General features: G+C 45.6%; 1 protein-coding gene across 1 annotated transcript in view; it reads right to left on the minus strand.

Annotated features, from left to right (window-relative positions):
* The window catches only part of LOC136571795 (putative N-acetylated-alpha-linked acidic dipeptidase), a 114,347-nt gene that overhangs the window by 61,706 nt on the left and 36,218 nt on the right, over positions 1 to 16,423 (minus strand). Inside the window, exons 7-8 of the mRNA XM_066572423.1 lie at positions 15,665 to 15,750; positions 6,504 to 6,623 (exon numbers count right to left, since the gene is read on the minus strand). Of these exons, the coding sequence (XP_066428520.1) occupies positions 6,504 to 6,623; positions 15,665 to 15,750 (206 nt within the window). The remainder of the gene's footprint in view (positions 1 to 6,503; positions 6,624 to 15,664; positions 15,751 to 16,423) is intronic.

A 16,423-nucleotide genomic window follows, 5' to 3' on the forward strand; every position in this document is an offset into this window, starting at 1 on the left:
GTTACATGCCTTTTCGCTCATAGGAAAGCTGAGTGCTGTAGGAAGCTTTGAGCAGCAGGCTTCAAAGAGGCTGTCACATCCCTCTCTAATGTCCTGCAGCCCCTCTGAAACCAAAGCAGAAACTGTTTATATTAGTTGATAAGGGGGCTGCTGAAATACCTAAGTACTTGCTCTTTGACTATCTCTTGCAGTCCCACTGAAAATAAATGGAGTGGCAATACGCTTGCGTGATTGTCGCTTCAGTCAATCTACTCCAATCACAACCTGTAGTCAAGAGGATAGGGCACATGGGACCCCCTTTCTCAAGATTGGCAGGGGTCTTATTGGTGATACCCCCACCCATCAGCAAGTTATCCTTTATGCTATGAATAGGAAATAACTTGCAATCTTGGTACAACCTCTTTAATGACTTCAAAACTGAAAAATAATGTAATGTACAATATTAATACAATATTTCATATTAACGCACAGTCTGATCTACAGTGGAGGGTATCCAGTATACAAAAATTGAGTAGTGCACAGGCAATAACATGTAAGAAGAATCTTAGAATTACATTATTTAATATCTAGGTTGTGTTTCTTCAGATGTTATGATTCTTCCACATGTTGTCTCGAATGCGGTTTCCATGTATGTGTTGTGTCGATCTGCTCAGAGGTTTGGAGAACACACCGTATTGTAACTGGAGATGCCATGGAGAGCACAACCACCACCTGCTGTTATTGTAAAGCTGCTGAATTACAATCTCCATAATGCAGAGAGCTGGAGTAACAGAATCTCAATAGTAAAAAGCAAGACGTTTGGTTTCATGTCAGCCAGTAGAACAAAATGTGACTGTTCTCAGTAAGAGAAACAAAACAGTCTTGTAGATATGATACATTTTAATGACTAACAAATATACATGATGTTATAGCAAGCTTTCAAAAGTACAGTCTGAGTAAACCTTGTACTAACCCTCCAAATCTACAGATTGTGGCTGTAAACTGTTGAGCCCCCTGTCCACGAGCGTTGCGAAGTCCCGTGGCAGATCTCTGCCGTGAGAGCCGCCGCCCAGGGTGTAGGAGCCGCACACGAATCTCCGCCGGTTACCCTAATCTGATAGATAGGCTGACCGCGGAGAATTGGGGCAATTTGCAGCATGCTGCGAATTGCCCGCCGCGAGCGGAGAATCACAATGATTCTCCACTCGTGGGCACGGGGCCGGCGCTTTCCATAAACCGTCGGCGAAATCACGCCCGTGGACAGGCACTCTTACAGTTTTTCAGTAGTTGCCACAACAGGTACTATTGTATCTTGTCTCCAGCATCAGAATGGGCTGTATCCGCCCACTGTACACCCACAAGCAAGTGATTGGTTGCCTTTAGTAAGGTGCTACGGTAGCAGCATGGGCATTTAGTTTGGCCTTGGATGAAGGGCTAGGGTTAGGGTAAGTTTCAGTGTTAGGCTTACATTATTAGCTATAAAGAGCGGGACACAGTAAAATGGAAGCATTATCAGCTAATAATGAAACCCTAAGGGCGCCCACCCACTGGCGTTTTTTTTCCCTGCGAAATTCGCAGCATTTTTTTCTCTGCAGGGGTCTATGGGACTTGTAATGTTAAAATCGCGATCGCGCAAAATCGCGATTTCGCGGTAAATTGCGATTTTGCGCGATCGCGATTTTAACATTACAAGTCCCATAGACCCCTGCAGAGAAAAAAATGCGCCAGTGGGTGGGCGCCCTAACACTGAAACCCTAACTCTCCATCCCAGCCATAACTCATTCCCCATGCTGCTGGGAGCTTGCTGCAACTCCTCCAGCGCCAGAAGAGCCATGAGTGGAGAACACAGACCGGGGTGGTTAGTACAGGAGCAGAGAAGGCAGACCAGGGGGGATCATAGCAGCAGCAGCAGCAGCTAGCAGCGAATGCGATCCCTCAGAAGAGAAGAGAGACGCAGGGGGGTGAGTGACAGAAGCGGAAAAGGGAGACCGGGGGAGGGAGGGGGGGGTGAGGACAACAGCAGCTAGCAGGGCAGGACAAATGAGCTGTCAGAAGAGAAGAGAGACGTGTGGGGAGGGGGGGGGGCGGATGAGTGACAGGAGCAGCTTGCAGCACAGGATGAGTGAGCATAGAAGGGAGATGTGGGGGTGTCTAAGTGACAGAAGCCGTGAGCGGAGAACGGAGATGCGAGTGGGGGGGAGTGACATGAGCAGAGAAGGAAGCCCGGGGGGGGGGGGGGGGGGGTGAGGGGGGGGGGGTGTTGGCAGGACCATAGAGGCCGACGGGGTGCCAGGACCTGGATAGGAGGCAGCCCTCCAGCCAATCAGGAACTAGGGGCGTCACCTGGCTGTCAAGTAGCCTTTTCCTTGTCGACACCCATTCGAGTCAAATTTTTGCGACAGGCCATGCCTATTTTATCCTCCGCCACACCTACTCTGTATCCTGTAACACTGGCTTTCAGTGACCACCTCACTCGAAAATAGGACTTGTAATGTGCGCTGTCTTGCACAGCACACAGATGGTGTCCTTATGCAGTGCAATAGTAACTTGCTATAAGCCATGTAAATACAGCCTTAGTGGCCCCAATAGTAATAGCACCCCCATTAGCGACCCTAGTTATAATAGTGCCCCTATTAGCAGCCCCAGTAGTAATAGTACTCCCATTAATGGCCCAGTAGTAATAGTGCCCCCAATAGTAATAGTGCCCCTGTTAATAGCTCCAGTAGTAATAGTGCCCCTGTGAATAGCCCCAGTAGTAATAGTCCACCATTAGCATCTCCAATAATAATATTGCCCCCGTTAGCAGCCCCAGTAGTAATAGTGTCTCTGTTATGGCCCCAGTAGCAATAGTGCCTCTGTTAATGGCCCCAGTAGTAACAGTGCCCCTGTTAATGGCCCCAGTAGTAATTGTGCCTCCATTAGCGACCCCATTAGTAATAGTGACTCCCATTAGGTGCTCCACTCACCTCTCTACTCCACTCGCTGTCCCCTCAAATTCAGCTAATATCCCCTGGCCTCAGTCCCGACAGCTGATCACATGCTTGATCCGATGTGTGATGCGCTGGTTGGGACTGGTCTGAGCTCTGTCCCCCTCATTCTGTACAAATCCTGTTACCATGCGGCGGTGGACGGGTGCTGGCTCCCGCGGTTGGGGCGTGCCCCCGCGGCCTGTTGTCCGGCTGTCAGGGGTGTGGGTGGCTGGCCGGCACAGTGCGCACACTCGTGGGTCCGGGCGGCGCCATGCGCGCCTGTGATAATGGATCCGTTCATGAGCTCCTGTATACTGGATCCTGCTGGGAGGTAGCGCCTCCCTCTCTCCACGCTTGGGCGGAGGCTTCTGCTTATAAGGCTGGCAGTGAGGTGCATTCACTTCCAGTTATTGGTTTCCTTCAGGTTGATAGCTAGTCTTTATCAGTAGGTCTCCTTCCTCTGTCAGCTTGTCTGCTATTTGGTTTCCATCTGCCCAGTTGTTCCATCTACCTCGGTCCTATCAAGTATTGTTTCGTGTTGGTTCTTTTACATCTGCCTGTCCTAGTCTACCCATTCCTTCCAGGTTCGCCAGCGCTCCTTCTCGGTCACTAGATAGCGTAGGGACCGCCGCCCAGTTGCCCGCCTGGGGTTAGCCAGGAGTGGAGGCAAGTAGGCAGGGACAGGGGTAAGATCCAGGGCAACCCGGGTTGGCGTATCCAGGGCAGATTACTGTAACAAATCCTACCTGAACACCAATAGCTGACATGTGGCTTATGATGTTCTGCAGCATCTGATTACATGACAGTGCAGATTTACCAAAGAAACTAGAATAGTAATGATAATAAATAAAAAGGTTGTCTGACGATACAACCCGTTTCCCATACACTAACATAACAATTAGTGTATGGGAAACGGGTCCTGTCACGTTCTGTGCCTTTATCTGTTTCTTCTTTAACAGTACGTTACAACTTAATAATATTGTAGCTAGTGATATCAAGGACAAAGATGATGATGCTTGCGATAATATGAGTTTACTGAGTTTGGTAAGGACTGGTTACAGTGTTTTCAATTTCAGTATCTGGCAGGAGGACAAGATATAGTTGTTATCATGTACTAATAAAACTAGGGAATAGAACACGGTTGAAGTGTCATCATGTATCTGGAGATGCATTATTGACAAACAGGACTCCAAATCTTCACACAGTAGTAAACTAAATGAAAACATCCAGGCTCTCCGCAGTCACCACTAGGGGGAGCTCACTGCACAGAAGTTTATGTATCAGGTATTGAAGGGGTTATCTAATTGCAATGGCTCTATCTGCAGGATAGTCCATCAATAACTATAGTAGATCAGTCCCCTAGAATCCCTGCTGATCAGCTGTTTTCTGGAGCAGTGAGCTCATGCATTGAGCTGATTTCTGCTGGAATCAGATAGATTTGTTCTCACTCCAGTGGGCAGGTTTGGTATTGCAGACCAAGTTGCCATTGAAGTGAATAGGAATTTCACCTGTAATCCCAATCCTGGCCACTGCTTTCTGCAGAAATCTGCTCAGGGCATGAGGAGACTGGTCTGAAAAACAGCTGATTGGCAGGAATATTCGGTGATGGACTCCCACCAATCAGCTATTAATGGCCTATCCTGCAGACAGGCCCCTCAATAGTTTGCAGCTGGACAACCCTTTAATTAAACCTGCTAGGTGCAAGCTATCATATATTCTGCATTATAAGCAGTCATAGAGAAGAGAAGGAAATTGCTTTCACATTATCCTGCAGTGATCTGCTGAATTATCAGTCTTTCTGGATTATCAAATGAGGGATTTAATAAATTTCACTGTACATAGTAATAGTACCAGTAAAAATTAAGATTATATGTGAAATAACCTCTGGCAGCCAGGGCTTCCTTAGGCTACTCTCACGGATCATTCACACGAGTGTAGCGATTTTCAGTCGGATGTGTCATGGCCACAGCGTAACCGAAAAATTGCATGAATGGGCGCACAAATCTGCCAAATGTGCACCCGTTCAGATGGCCCGGGTTTGGCGCATATACGCCAAGCCCGGATTGCCATTGGGCGGTGGGAGGCAGTTTATCTCTGCTAAACTGCTTCCCCCTTTCCACCCCCTCGCCGGCTCTCTCAGCTAGGAAAGTGTGCTAAGCTCCCGCCCAATCTCCGCTCCTTGTCATCTGTCAGAAATGGGCGGGGCGGGACTGGGTGGGAGCTTAGCAACTAGCTCCCGCCTGCTCTCATTGCAAACAGCCGGCAAGGGGCGGAGAGAAGGAGGGAAGGGGGTGGGAGTTTAGCAGTCACCCTGCTAAACTCCCTCCCACCTCCCTTCTCCTGCAACTACCACAGGCTCCCATAGGAGCCTTGGCTGAGTTCTTCAGCAGATTGCAGTTTGACCAAGAATCAGTGCACTTTTGCAATTTTGCAATGCTTGTTTTGGCTGCACAGTTTTGCCAGATTAAGTGGAGGACCAAAAGTGCCCTTTTAATAGAGCAATTAAAGGGGTTGTCCCGCGAAAGCAAGTAGGGTTCAGCACTTCTCTATGGCCATATTAATGCACTTTGTAATGTACATCGTGCATTAATTATGAGCCATACAGAAGTTATTCACTTACCTGTCCCGTTGCTAGCGTCCTCGTCTCCATGGAGCCGTCTAATTTCAGCGTCTAATCGCCCGATTAGACGCGCTTGCGCAGTCTGGTCTTCTCCCTTCTGAATGGGGCCACTCGTGCCGGAGAGCTGCTCCTCGTAGCTCCGCCCAGTCACGTGTGCCGATTCCAGCCAATCAGGAGGCTGGAATCGGCAATGGAACGCACAGAGCCCACGGTGCACCATGGGAGAAGACCTGCGGTCCACCGTGGGTGAAGATCCCGGCGGCCATCTTCGCAAGGTAAGTAAGAAGTCACCGTAGCGCGGTGATTCGGGTAAGTACTATCCGTTTTGTTGTTTTTTTTTAAACCCCTGCATCGGGTTTGTCTCGCGCCGAACGGTGGGGCTATTGAAAAAAAAAAAACCGTTTCGGCGCGGGACAACCCCTTTAATGGAGCGTCCGATGCACATGCTCAGCCACTGCTCCATTCATTCTGACGTCACTGCATGGGGAGAAGGGACCCTGCAATGACAGGCAGAAGGGGGACACAGGATCCCCCGTTCTCTTGTGGGTAGGGAATAATTTGTGATTCTGGTACAACACCTTTAATTTATAGGGATGGTACCTCTTGTAATATAACAGCCTGCCACTCATCTACCTGTGACATCACCCCATAATCTGAGGTGCATTAGAGGGGATTTGTTAAGCAGGGTCACTGTCATTAGCTGCCATAACTTCACCACCCCTGTGACATCACCATCCTTCACATCAAGACTTGGTGACCTCCAAGGCATGTCACTGACAAACTACTTGGTCATTAGCAGTGATGTTTGGAAATCTCAGTGTCCATTTTTTATGGTGGAGTTGGAAGAGATCATAGACTGAATAAGCAATGAACTGTAATTCAACATGGTTTTACCATTTAAGATGCTAATGAAGTAGTTCCTTGCCAATATATACCTGCTTGAAGTAGCTTTGAAAGGGCTCGGCTCAGTTCCATCATAGTTGCTGTGCCACTGGATGGATCAATGGCACCAAATACCCAAGCATCTCGGTGATTGCCCAAAAGCACATAACGATCTGTGCACAAAAAAAAAATTACATTTATATATATATATATCTTAATTACTGAGTGCACAGGACTCATACCGTATTGCCAAATGTTTGCTCCGAGGATTGTGATTTGAATATCCAGCTTTTACTAATACAAACAATATAAAGTCCCCTTTAAAGGAATTTTATCACCTATATTTTTATTAAATTAAAATCATTTAGTGTAACATTCTATTCTTCTACTACTTTCTGATTTGCAGCTTTTTTTTTTTTTTAATTCTAATTTTCTGTACATGATTATGGAGGCAGCCATGTTGCTTGAACTGATGCACTGATTTATTAGCAGGATTCAGAGAAATGCACTATAGCAGCCACACGGACCATAGCAACCCATAGCCTGAAGATGTTTGTTCACTTCTATGAGAGTGTTGAGAGCATGTTCTGTGACCTGTGGAGAGGTCACTGTGCAGAGAGGGGGAGGTGTGAGCTGTGCCATCACCTATTGTGAATGGTGGATCTTACATTATCTACAGTGGGTCTTCAGACGCCTTCATTTTTTTACATTTTGTTATGTTGTTCTGCAAATTAAAAGAAATGTACGTTTTCCTCCAACATTCTGCACTCAATACCCTTTAATGACAAAGTGAAGACAGAATGGTAGAAATCTTTGGAATTTTCTTTTGTAAATTAACATTTTGCATTGACATAAAGGCCCATTTACACCAGCTGATGATTGCTAAAAAAAAAAAATCGCTAAAAGGCAATCGTTTTAGCGATAATCATTATGTCTAAATGTGCGCCCATCATGCACTTTTCGGGCACTGCTAGCTGATTGTTAAATTCAGTCAAACCTAAAAATCGTCCTTCAGCCTTATCAGCAGTTTTCCAGGGGTAGTGCTGATAGCAATGTTTCCCCCTGGAGAACAAAGGAACTGAAAGCAGAAAAGAGCCCTCAGGCTATTATCTGTTTTTAGCTAAGGCTTTATTTGCACACTTAATTGCTCTTAAGTAGCCGAGTAGCTACTTAAAAGTTTATGCAAAATGATTGCTCAAAGCTGTCACTCAAACTGTCCTTTGAGCGATCATCGAGCCATGTAAATGGGCCTTAAGTATTCAGACCCTTTGATATGACACTTAACATTTAGCTCTGGGGGGCCACCCATTTCTCCTGATCATATTTGAGATATTTCTACACTTTGATTGGAGTCACCAGTGATAAATTCAATTCATTGGATCTAATTTTAAAAGACACACCTACCTGTCTATATAAGGGCTCAGAGCTAACGATGCATATCAGAGCCAAAACAAAGCCTGGAGGGCCTGTAAAGCTCAGACAGGATTGTGTGGAGACACAGATTTGGGAAAGGCTACAAAACAATTCTGCTCTGAAGGTTCCGAGGAGCACAGCTGTCTTCATAATTCTTATATGAAAGCCGTATGGAACAACCAAAACTATTCCTAGAGCTGGCCAACCCACCAAAACTAGGTAATCAGGGTGGAAGGGTCTTGTTCAGATAGGTGACCAAGAGCTCAATGGTCATTCCGGCTGAGCGCTAAAGATTTTGCTGGAGAAACTTCCAGAAGCTCAATCATCAATGAAGCGCTCCAACAATCCTGGGTTTATGGCAGAGTGGCCAGAAAGAAGTAACTCCTCAGTAAAGGACACATGAAAGTCCACCTGGAGTTTGCCAAAAAGAACCTAAACAGCTCTCCCTGGTCTGATGAAACCAAGATTGAACTTTTTGTCCTCAATTCTAAGCATTATGTCTGAGGAAACCAGGCACTGCCCATCACCTGCTCAATACCATCCCTACAGTGAAGCCTGGTGGTGGCAGCATCATGCTGTGGGGGTGTTTTTCAACCACCGATACAGGAAGACTTTTCAGGGTTGTTGGAAAGCTGAATGGAGCAAATTACAGAGATATTCTTAACCCCTTAACGACCAGCCCATAGTGTTTTAACGTCCTGCCCAAGTGGGCTTTATTCTCTGAGTACGTAAAAACATGCGTCCTACAGAGAATAAAGCCCCGTGGGCTATGGACGTGACAGCTCCATGCTGTCGGTGCCCGCAGGTAGCCGACAGCATGGAGCTGTCATCCTGGGCTGCGGGCAGTCCCCCCCCCCCCCCTGCACTGCGATCGGCGCTATCCATTGGATCGCAATAAAGTGTAAAAAAAAGTTCAAACAGTTCAAGATTCAGCTGCCCTGATGGATCGTATCCATCAGGGCAGCTGAAATTACTCACCCGGCTTCCCCGATGTCTGCCGCGGAGAATGGGTCCTCCGGGACCCGGCGCGGCTCTTCTACGCATGAGCGCCAGACGAATGACGTCACGCGCATGCGCAGAAGAATGGGGACCGCGGGGAGTTTAAAATCTCCTTGTTCCCGGCTTCTGAAGGTAGCCGGGAACCAAGAGATGTCCCCGGGGACCGCGGCGAGCGGTCCCCGGACCCGCGATCGCCACTATCCAGTGGATAGCGGCGATCGCGAAAAAGTTTTTAAAAAAGTAAAAATCTGCTTAATTTCACCTCCCCTCATAGATCGGATCCATGAGGGGAGGTGAAAATACTCACCCCCGGTCCTCAGCGGTGTCCCGGTCTTCCGGGACCGGAGTCACCTTCTGCGCATGTGCGCCCGATGATTGACATCGGGCACGTGCACAGAGGGGCTCGAGGCCCGGGAAATTTAAAATCCCTCTGCTCCTGGCTGCCATGTGTAGCCAGGAGCAGAGGGATATCGCTGCAGAGATGATCACTGTTATCCAATGGATAGCAGTGATCATTTAAAGTAAAAAAAGTGTAAAAAAGTTTTTAAAAAAGTTTAAAACGCTTACATTTCATCTCAGGATGAAATTACGTACCTCAGGCCCCCAGATTTATCCTCGGACCTTACCACAGCTTCTGCGCACGTGGCCATCGCCAAAGCGGCAGACGCATGCGCAAAAGCCGTGGATTGCCAGGATAATTTAAAATCTCCCTGCTCTTGGCTACAAAACTTAGCCAAGAGCCTGGAAATTTCACAGGGGGCTGCGGTGAGCGGTTCCTGATCACGTGTTCGCCCTTATCCAATGGATAATGGCGATCACGTCAAAGTTTTTTTAAAAAGTTAGTTTCATCTCCCCTCACCGATGCGATCGGTGAGAGGAAATGAAACTTTTTACCGGAGGCCTCCGTATTTGCACCCCGATGCGATCCTCATCCGTGAACTTACCCGGATTCTGCACATGCGATCGCCGGCAAAATACCGGACACATGCGCAGGAGTCGGGGAGCCCAGGAAACTTAAAATCTCCTTGCTCTCGGCGACCAACGAGAGCCTGGAGTAGTGACGGGTGGCCTCGTTGAGCGGTCCCCGGTCACGTGATAAAAAGGTAGAGATCTACCTTAGGTCGGTCTCACATGACCGGATAGGAATTACGGATTCCGCATGCGTCTGATCCGCGGTAATACGCAGATCAATCGCATTGGATTACACAATTCCGCTCACATTAGTGGGTCGGAACTGCGTAATCCACTCACAGAAAAGAGAACGCAGCAGGTTTTATTTTACCGCGGTTATCCGCAGCATAGAGCTCATTGTGCTCCACGGTTGCGGATATACCCACAGCCCATACGCAACTACCTTGTATACGGGCCGCGGGAACGTGTGTCATCGCTAAGCGCCGGTGCGGGAAATACAAACAAAAAAAAAATTTGTACTGTGAATGACTGCCTGTGTGAGTAGGCAGTTATGCGCAGTACATTACGCAGCCGTACGCCGGGTCACAGCCGGGCTCATAGATGGGATCCGCTGTGGGCCTCCGCAAGCGGATTCCGCCTACGGCTGTGTGAGCCCGGCATTAATCAGACCGCTACCAGTAATACGTATTTTACAAGAAGCCCCGGGAACGCTTGCCTTCCTGCAGTTCCAGGAGCAGCTTGTTGAGCGCCTTCTGTGTGAGACCGCCGCACCTCATCAAGCTTACGGAGACTCACGGAACGCCACTTTTTACACCCCATACCCGCTACTGAGGTAACGAAATACCCCCAAAAAGCATGAGAGGAGGGGGGATACACAGTTTTATTGCCCCATGTACCCATCCCAACCAGCCTCTGTAATTACTCCTGTCTTCGGAAATACCACACAGTTCACATTATTACTTTTATCTAAGATTTGTGAATGCCGAAAAGGGCGCGGAGTGTGTGTGGGCGGGGAAAAAATTTTTTAGGGAGTCAATTTTTATTCTGTACAAATAAGCAATGGGGCCTGGAATTTATTCAGTTGTGCCCTGAAATCCAACGGGTGTTCCCTCCTTTATAGGCCTTGCCATGGGTCCTGTAAGTAAATTAGGGCCACAATGGGTATGTTTCTGAACACGGAACAAACAGGGGTATCCATTTGGGGGTGAATGTCTTCATTCCTATGTACACTGTACAAAAAAACTGTTTTTAAATTTAAAAAATTGCCAAAAAAATTGAAAATCGTAACTTTTCCTTCTGCTTTGCTTAGATTCATTCAAATACTGTGCGGTCAAAATACGCAGTACACCCCTAGATGAATTCGTTAAGGGGTCTAGTTTTCAAAATGGGGTCATTTGAGGGAGTTCTTTATAGTTTTGGCTCAGTGGCTCTATAATTGGGCAATGGGGCCTGGAATTTATTCAGTTGTACCCTGAAATCCAACGGGTATTCCTTTCATTGTAGGCCTAGCCATGTGTCCTGTAAGTCTATTAGGGCCACAATGGGTATGTTTCTGAACACGGTACAAACAGGGGTATTCATTTTGGGGTGAACGTCTTCATTTATACATGTGCTGTACAAAAAAAACTGTTTTTAAATTGACGCAATAGCCCAAAAAATGAAAATCATAATTTTTTGTTACTGCTTTGCTTAGATCTATTCAAAAATTGTAGGGTTAAAATACACAGTACACCCCTAGATAAATTCGTTAAGGGGTCTAGTTTTCAAAATGGGGTCATTTGTGGGGGTTCTCTATGGTTTTGGCCGTTCAAGAACTCTACATGTGGGCAATGGGGCCTAAAAGGACTTCAAGCAAAATCTATGTTCTGAAAGCCACCGATTACTCCTTTCATTTTGGGCCCCGTTGTGCATGTGGACATAAGATTAGGGCCACAATGGGTATATTTCTGAAAACAGCACAAACAGGGGTATCCATTTTGGGGTGCAAGTCTTCCTTCATATGTGTGCTGTACAAAAAAAGCTGTTTTTAAAATGACAGAATTGCCAAAAAAACGAAAATCCTAATTTTTTCCTTTTGCTTTGCTTGAATTTATTCAAAAACTATGGGGCCAAAATACACAGTACACCCCTAGATAAATTCGTTAAGAAGTCTAGTTTTCAAAATGGGGTCATTTGTGGGGGTTCTATATGGTTTTGAGCTCTCAAGAACTCTACAAGTGGGCAATGGAGCCTAAAAGGACTTCAAGCAAAATCTATGTTCTGAAAGCCACTGACTACTCCTTTCATTTTGGGCCCTGTTGTGTGTTAGGGGTTAATCATATTTTTAATAACCTAACATAAGAAAGATAAGGAAACAGTGTAATAAATGTGACATTAGTTATTTGGTTGTATAATGTTATGTATTATGGAAATGAAAAATATGTAAAACATTCCGGAAGTTGCTAATAGAATTTGGATATAGAATCATATGTCAAAAGGTATATTTGGATGATGATTTTAAAATACTAAATGTATTATTTTATTCAGCTATCTTGAATACAAGTCTGAACTTTTGACCAGAAGGTACTGAATACTAAGTAGGTGGCAAAACCAGTTTTATGTGCAAACTAGAAACAATGCCCCCTCTTTTGATGTACAAATTGTTGAACTTAATGAACTTTTAAGATTACATTCTGGTCTGGGAAGAGGTGTAATTAAGTGGGTACTCAGACAGTATGGAGTCAATCTTTATGATCATATGTAACTGTTTGATGTCCACTTCACACAGTTTTGCTGATACCTTTTGTTTAGAAGGCTTTTGATTTACAGCCATATTGTAATCTGTTGGAATGAGGACTTGGTCAGCAAAGTAGTTCGAAATTTAGTATCAGGTAACATTTGGAAACGCCTTCTTTTCATCTTGCATAAAAACTAGCAATGTTCAGGAATAAAGTAGAACTCATTCTGATTCACTAGACTGTGTGTGTGTAGTGGCTTATTATGGTTCTCACCTATGAGTACTCATTATAATTCTCCTTTGAATTTGGACTCAGGCAACATTCGCACTGGTCTCCGTTGACAGACCCCCAACATGTGCATCCAGACATAAGATTAGGGCCACAATGGGTATGTCTCTGAACACGGGACAAACAGGGGTATCCATTTTTGGGTGCAAGTCTTCATTCATATGTGTGCTGTACAAAAAAAGCTTTTGAAATGACAGCATTGCCAAAAAAACGAAAATCACAATTTTTTCCTTTTGCTTGGCTTGAATTCATTCAAAAACTGTGGGGTCAAAATATGCAGTACACACCCAGATAAATTCCTTAAGGGGTCTTTTTTTCAAAATGGGGTCATTTGTGGGGGTTTTCTATGGTTTTGGGCACTCAAGAACTCTACATGTGTGCTATGGGGCCTAAAAGGACTTCAAGCAAAATTTCTGTTTTGAAAGACACTGACTACTCCTTTCAGTTTGGGCCCCGTTGTGGACTCAGACATAACATTAGGGCCACAATGGGTATATTTCTGAACACGGGAGAAATAGGGGTATCCATTTTGGGGTGTAAATCCTCATTTTCATGTAAACTATAGGAAAAAAATATGTCTTTACAATGACAGATTTGCAAAAATATGAAATTTTACTTTTTCTCCTCTAAATTGAATTAATTCCTGAAAAAAAACTGTGGGGTCAAAATACTCATGACACCCCTCAGTGAATACACTAAGGGGTGTAGTTTTTAAAATGGGGTCATTTGTGGGGGTATCTATTATTCTGACACTCATGAGCCTTTCCAATCTTGGCTTGGTGTAGGAAAACAAAGTGTTCCTCAAAATGCTGAAAAGTAATGTTAAATTTGTACATCTCCTAAATGGTTAAAAAAAAACGAAAGTTTTTCCAATGTGCACCCAAAATAAAGTAAACAGGTGGAAATATATATCTTAGCAAAAATTTCTATATTATGTTTGCACATATTTAAGATATTGCAGTTGGAAATGTGAAAAAATGACGATTTTTTCAAAATTTTCCCAATTTTGGTGCTTTTAATAAATAAACAAATTCTATCAGTCTATTTTTTCCGCCTAAGGCCTCCTTCCCACGAACGGATTTCCGCCGCGTAATTCGCGGCGAAAATCCGCTGCGTTGCCCGCAGCTATTAGGTTCTATTGAACCTAATAGCACAATGCTCACGATGCGTAATTCCACCGCGGAATTACGCACCGCGATTTCTCCCGTCCTCACCCGCAGCATGCTCTATTTTCTGCGGGTGAGGACGGGCTGTACGCACTGACGGCTTCCATTGCAGTCAATGGAAGCCGTCCATTCACGCTATCTCCCGCTGTAACCAGCGGGAGATAGCGTGAAAAAACGCTTTCCCGCCCACCGCCGAGCGTCATATGACGCCAAATGACGCGGTCCGGCCGCGTCACGTGACACGGCCGGCCGCGTCACGTGACACGGCCGGCCGTGCACGTGACACGGCTGGTGACGCGAGGGCGGTGGGCGGTGACGGGCGGTGACGCGCGGCGGTGGGCGGGGAAGCGATTTCACGCTATCTCCCGCAGGTAAGTATAGGGGCTCTGGGGGGCGCCGTGACGGGCTTCGCAGCGGAATATTACGCTGCGGAGCCCGTCACGCTCGTGGGAAGGAGGCCTAAATGAAGTACAACATGTGGCGAAAAAACAATGTCAGAATCGCTTGGATATGCAAAACCTTTCTGGTGTTTTTCCATGTTAAAGTGACACAAAATTTGGCCTGGTCATTAAGGCGCAAACAGGCTTGGTCACTAAGGGGTTAATGTAAACGTGATCCAGAGTGCAAGAGGCCTCAGACTGGGTAGAAGGTTCACCTTCCAACAAGACAATGACCCTAAACACACAGTCAGGACAACACAGGAGCAGCCTCCGGTCGACTCTGTGAATGTCCTTAAGTTGCCGATCCAGAGACCTGACCTGAACCCAATAAAACATCTCGGTAGAGAACTGAAAATGGTGTCAGGAGATGGTCCCCATTCAACCTGACAGAGTTGGAGAGGATCTGCAAAGTGGTATGGTAGAAAATCCTCCAATTCAGTTGTACAAACATCATACCCAAGAACACTGGAGGCTGTAATTGCTGTCAAAGGTGCTTCAACGGAGTACTGAGTGCAGGGTGTGAATACTTATGTTAATTAAAAATGTTTGTAATTTTATTTTAAATAAATAGAGATGAGCGATCGTACTCGCTAAGGCAAACTACTCGAGCGAGTAGTGCCTTATACGAGTACCTGCCCGCTCGTCTGTAAAGATTCGGGTGCCGGCGGGGGAGAGCGGTGAGTTGCGGGAGTGAGCAGGAAGGAGCGGGGGGTGGAGGGGTGAGAGTGAGTGAGAGAGAGATCACCCCCCGTTCCTCCCCGCTCTCCCCGCCGGCACCCGAATCTTTAGAGACGAGCGGGCAGGTACTGGCATAAGGCACTACTCGCTCGAGTAGTTTGCCTTAGCGAGTACGCTCGCTCATCTCTATAAATAAACTATTATTTCTAACATTCTATTTTCACTTTGTCATTATGGGGTACTGAGTGCAGAATGATTGGTAGAAACTGATTTTTTTTTTCCAGAAGGCCACAACATAACAAAATGGAAAATGAGTGAAGGGATTTGAAGTCTTTCCAGAACCACTGTATGTATAGGTATTACCTCTCAGTGTAATCCTAATGAGATGACTGCTGAAAAGTTCTCTACGAAAAGAAAGTATCAGACTATAATTGGGCTTAGTGGTCAGTGTAGAAAAACAGGATTTTTTCAAATATAGATCAATTAAAAATCTTAAAAATAGATATTTAATCTAGAAAGTTGATTTAATAAATAGGTAATTTTCTGAGGACATATTCCCTATAAATACACAGTGAAGCCCTCTTTTTAGCGTTTTTCTTACCAGGCTCATATTGTCCTTCAATAAACCCAAAGACATTCCTGATTGTTTTCGGTACATTATATGTTTTCACATAAAGTTTTATTTTACTGTTAGGAGATAAATAAGAAATAGTAAAAGAAATACCATAGCTGCTAATAGAACTAGTGTATTTATCATACAGATATACAACCCAGCATCAAGATTTCAAGTTCTATCCTATCCACAGAACAGGGAATAACTTGCTGATTGGTAGGGGTCTCAACAGGAAGACCCCCACCAATCTCGAGAAAGGGGGCCCTGTGTCTCCCCTCCTCCTCACTTCCGGCTCAGTGCACCCCATCCTGTAGTGAGGAAATTGAATGTAGCAATGGTCGCACAAAACCATTCCTTTTCAATTGGACTACTGGAGATAGCCATGTGGCAAGTGTTAGGGTATTGCCATCAGCCCTATTGAGATGAATGGAGCGCTGAATGTGCAGCAGCACTCCATTCAATGTGATGTTGTAGTGGCCCGGAGTACATATATCTGGCCCCTCCATAATTGTATATAACTGCTGTAAATGTCATGTCTTTAGTGTGGATGATCTGTGCAAATTGTCTTGTCACTAGTTTTGTGTATTGCACAGCTGCAGCATTTAAGAGGTTAATGTCTGTAAACATCTGGAATTTGCCTAGAAAATGTAACAATTTGTTTCGTAATGTGAGCATGCAAGATATACGTGAGTGCCAGGTGCAAGTAAGGAGATTTCTATTCTAGTCAGTCAGAGTGCGTGCCAGCCG

This window comes from Eleutherodactylus coqui, chromosome 6, assembly GCF_035609145.1.
Source record: "Eleutherodactylus coqui strain aEleCoq1 chromosome 6, aEleCoq1.hap1, whole genome shotgun sequence".
Taxonomy (NCBI): domain Eukaryota; kingdom Metazoa; phylum Chordata; class Amphibia; order Anura; family Eleutherodactylidae; genus Eleutherodactylus; species Eleutherodactylus coqui.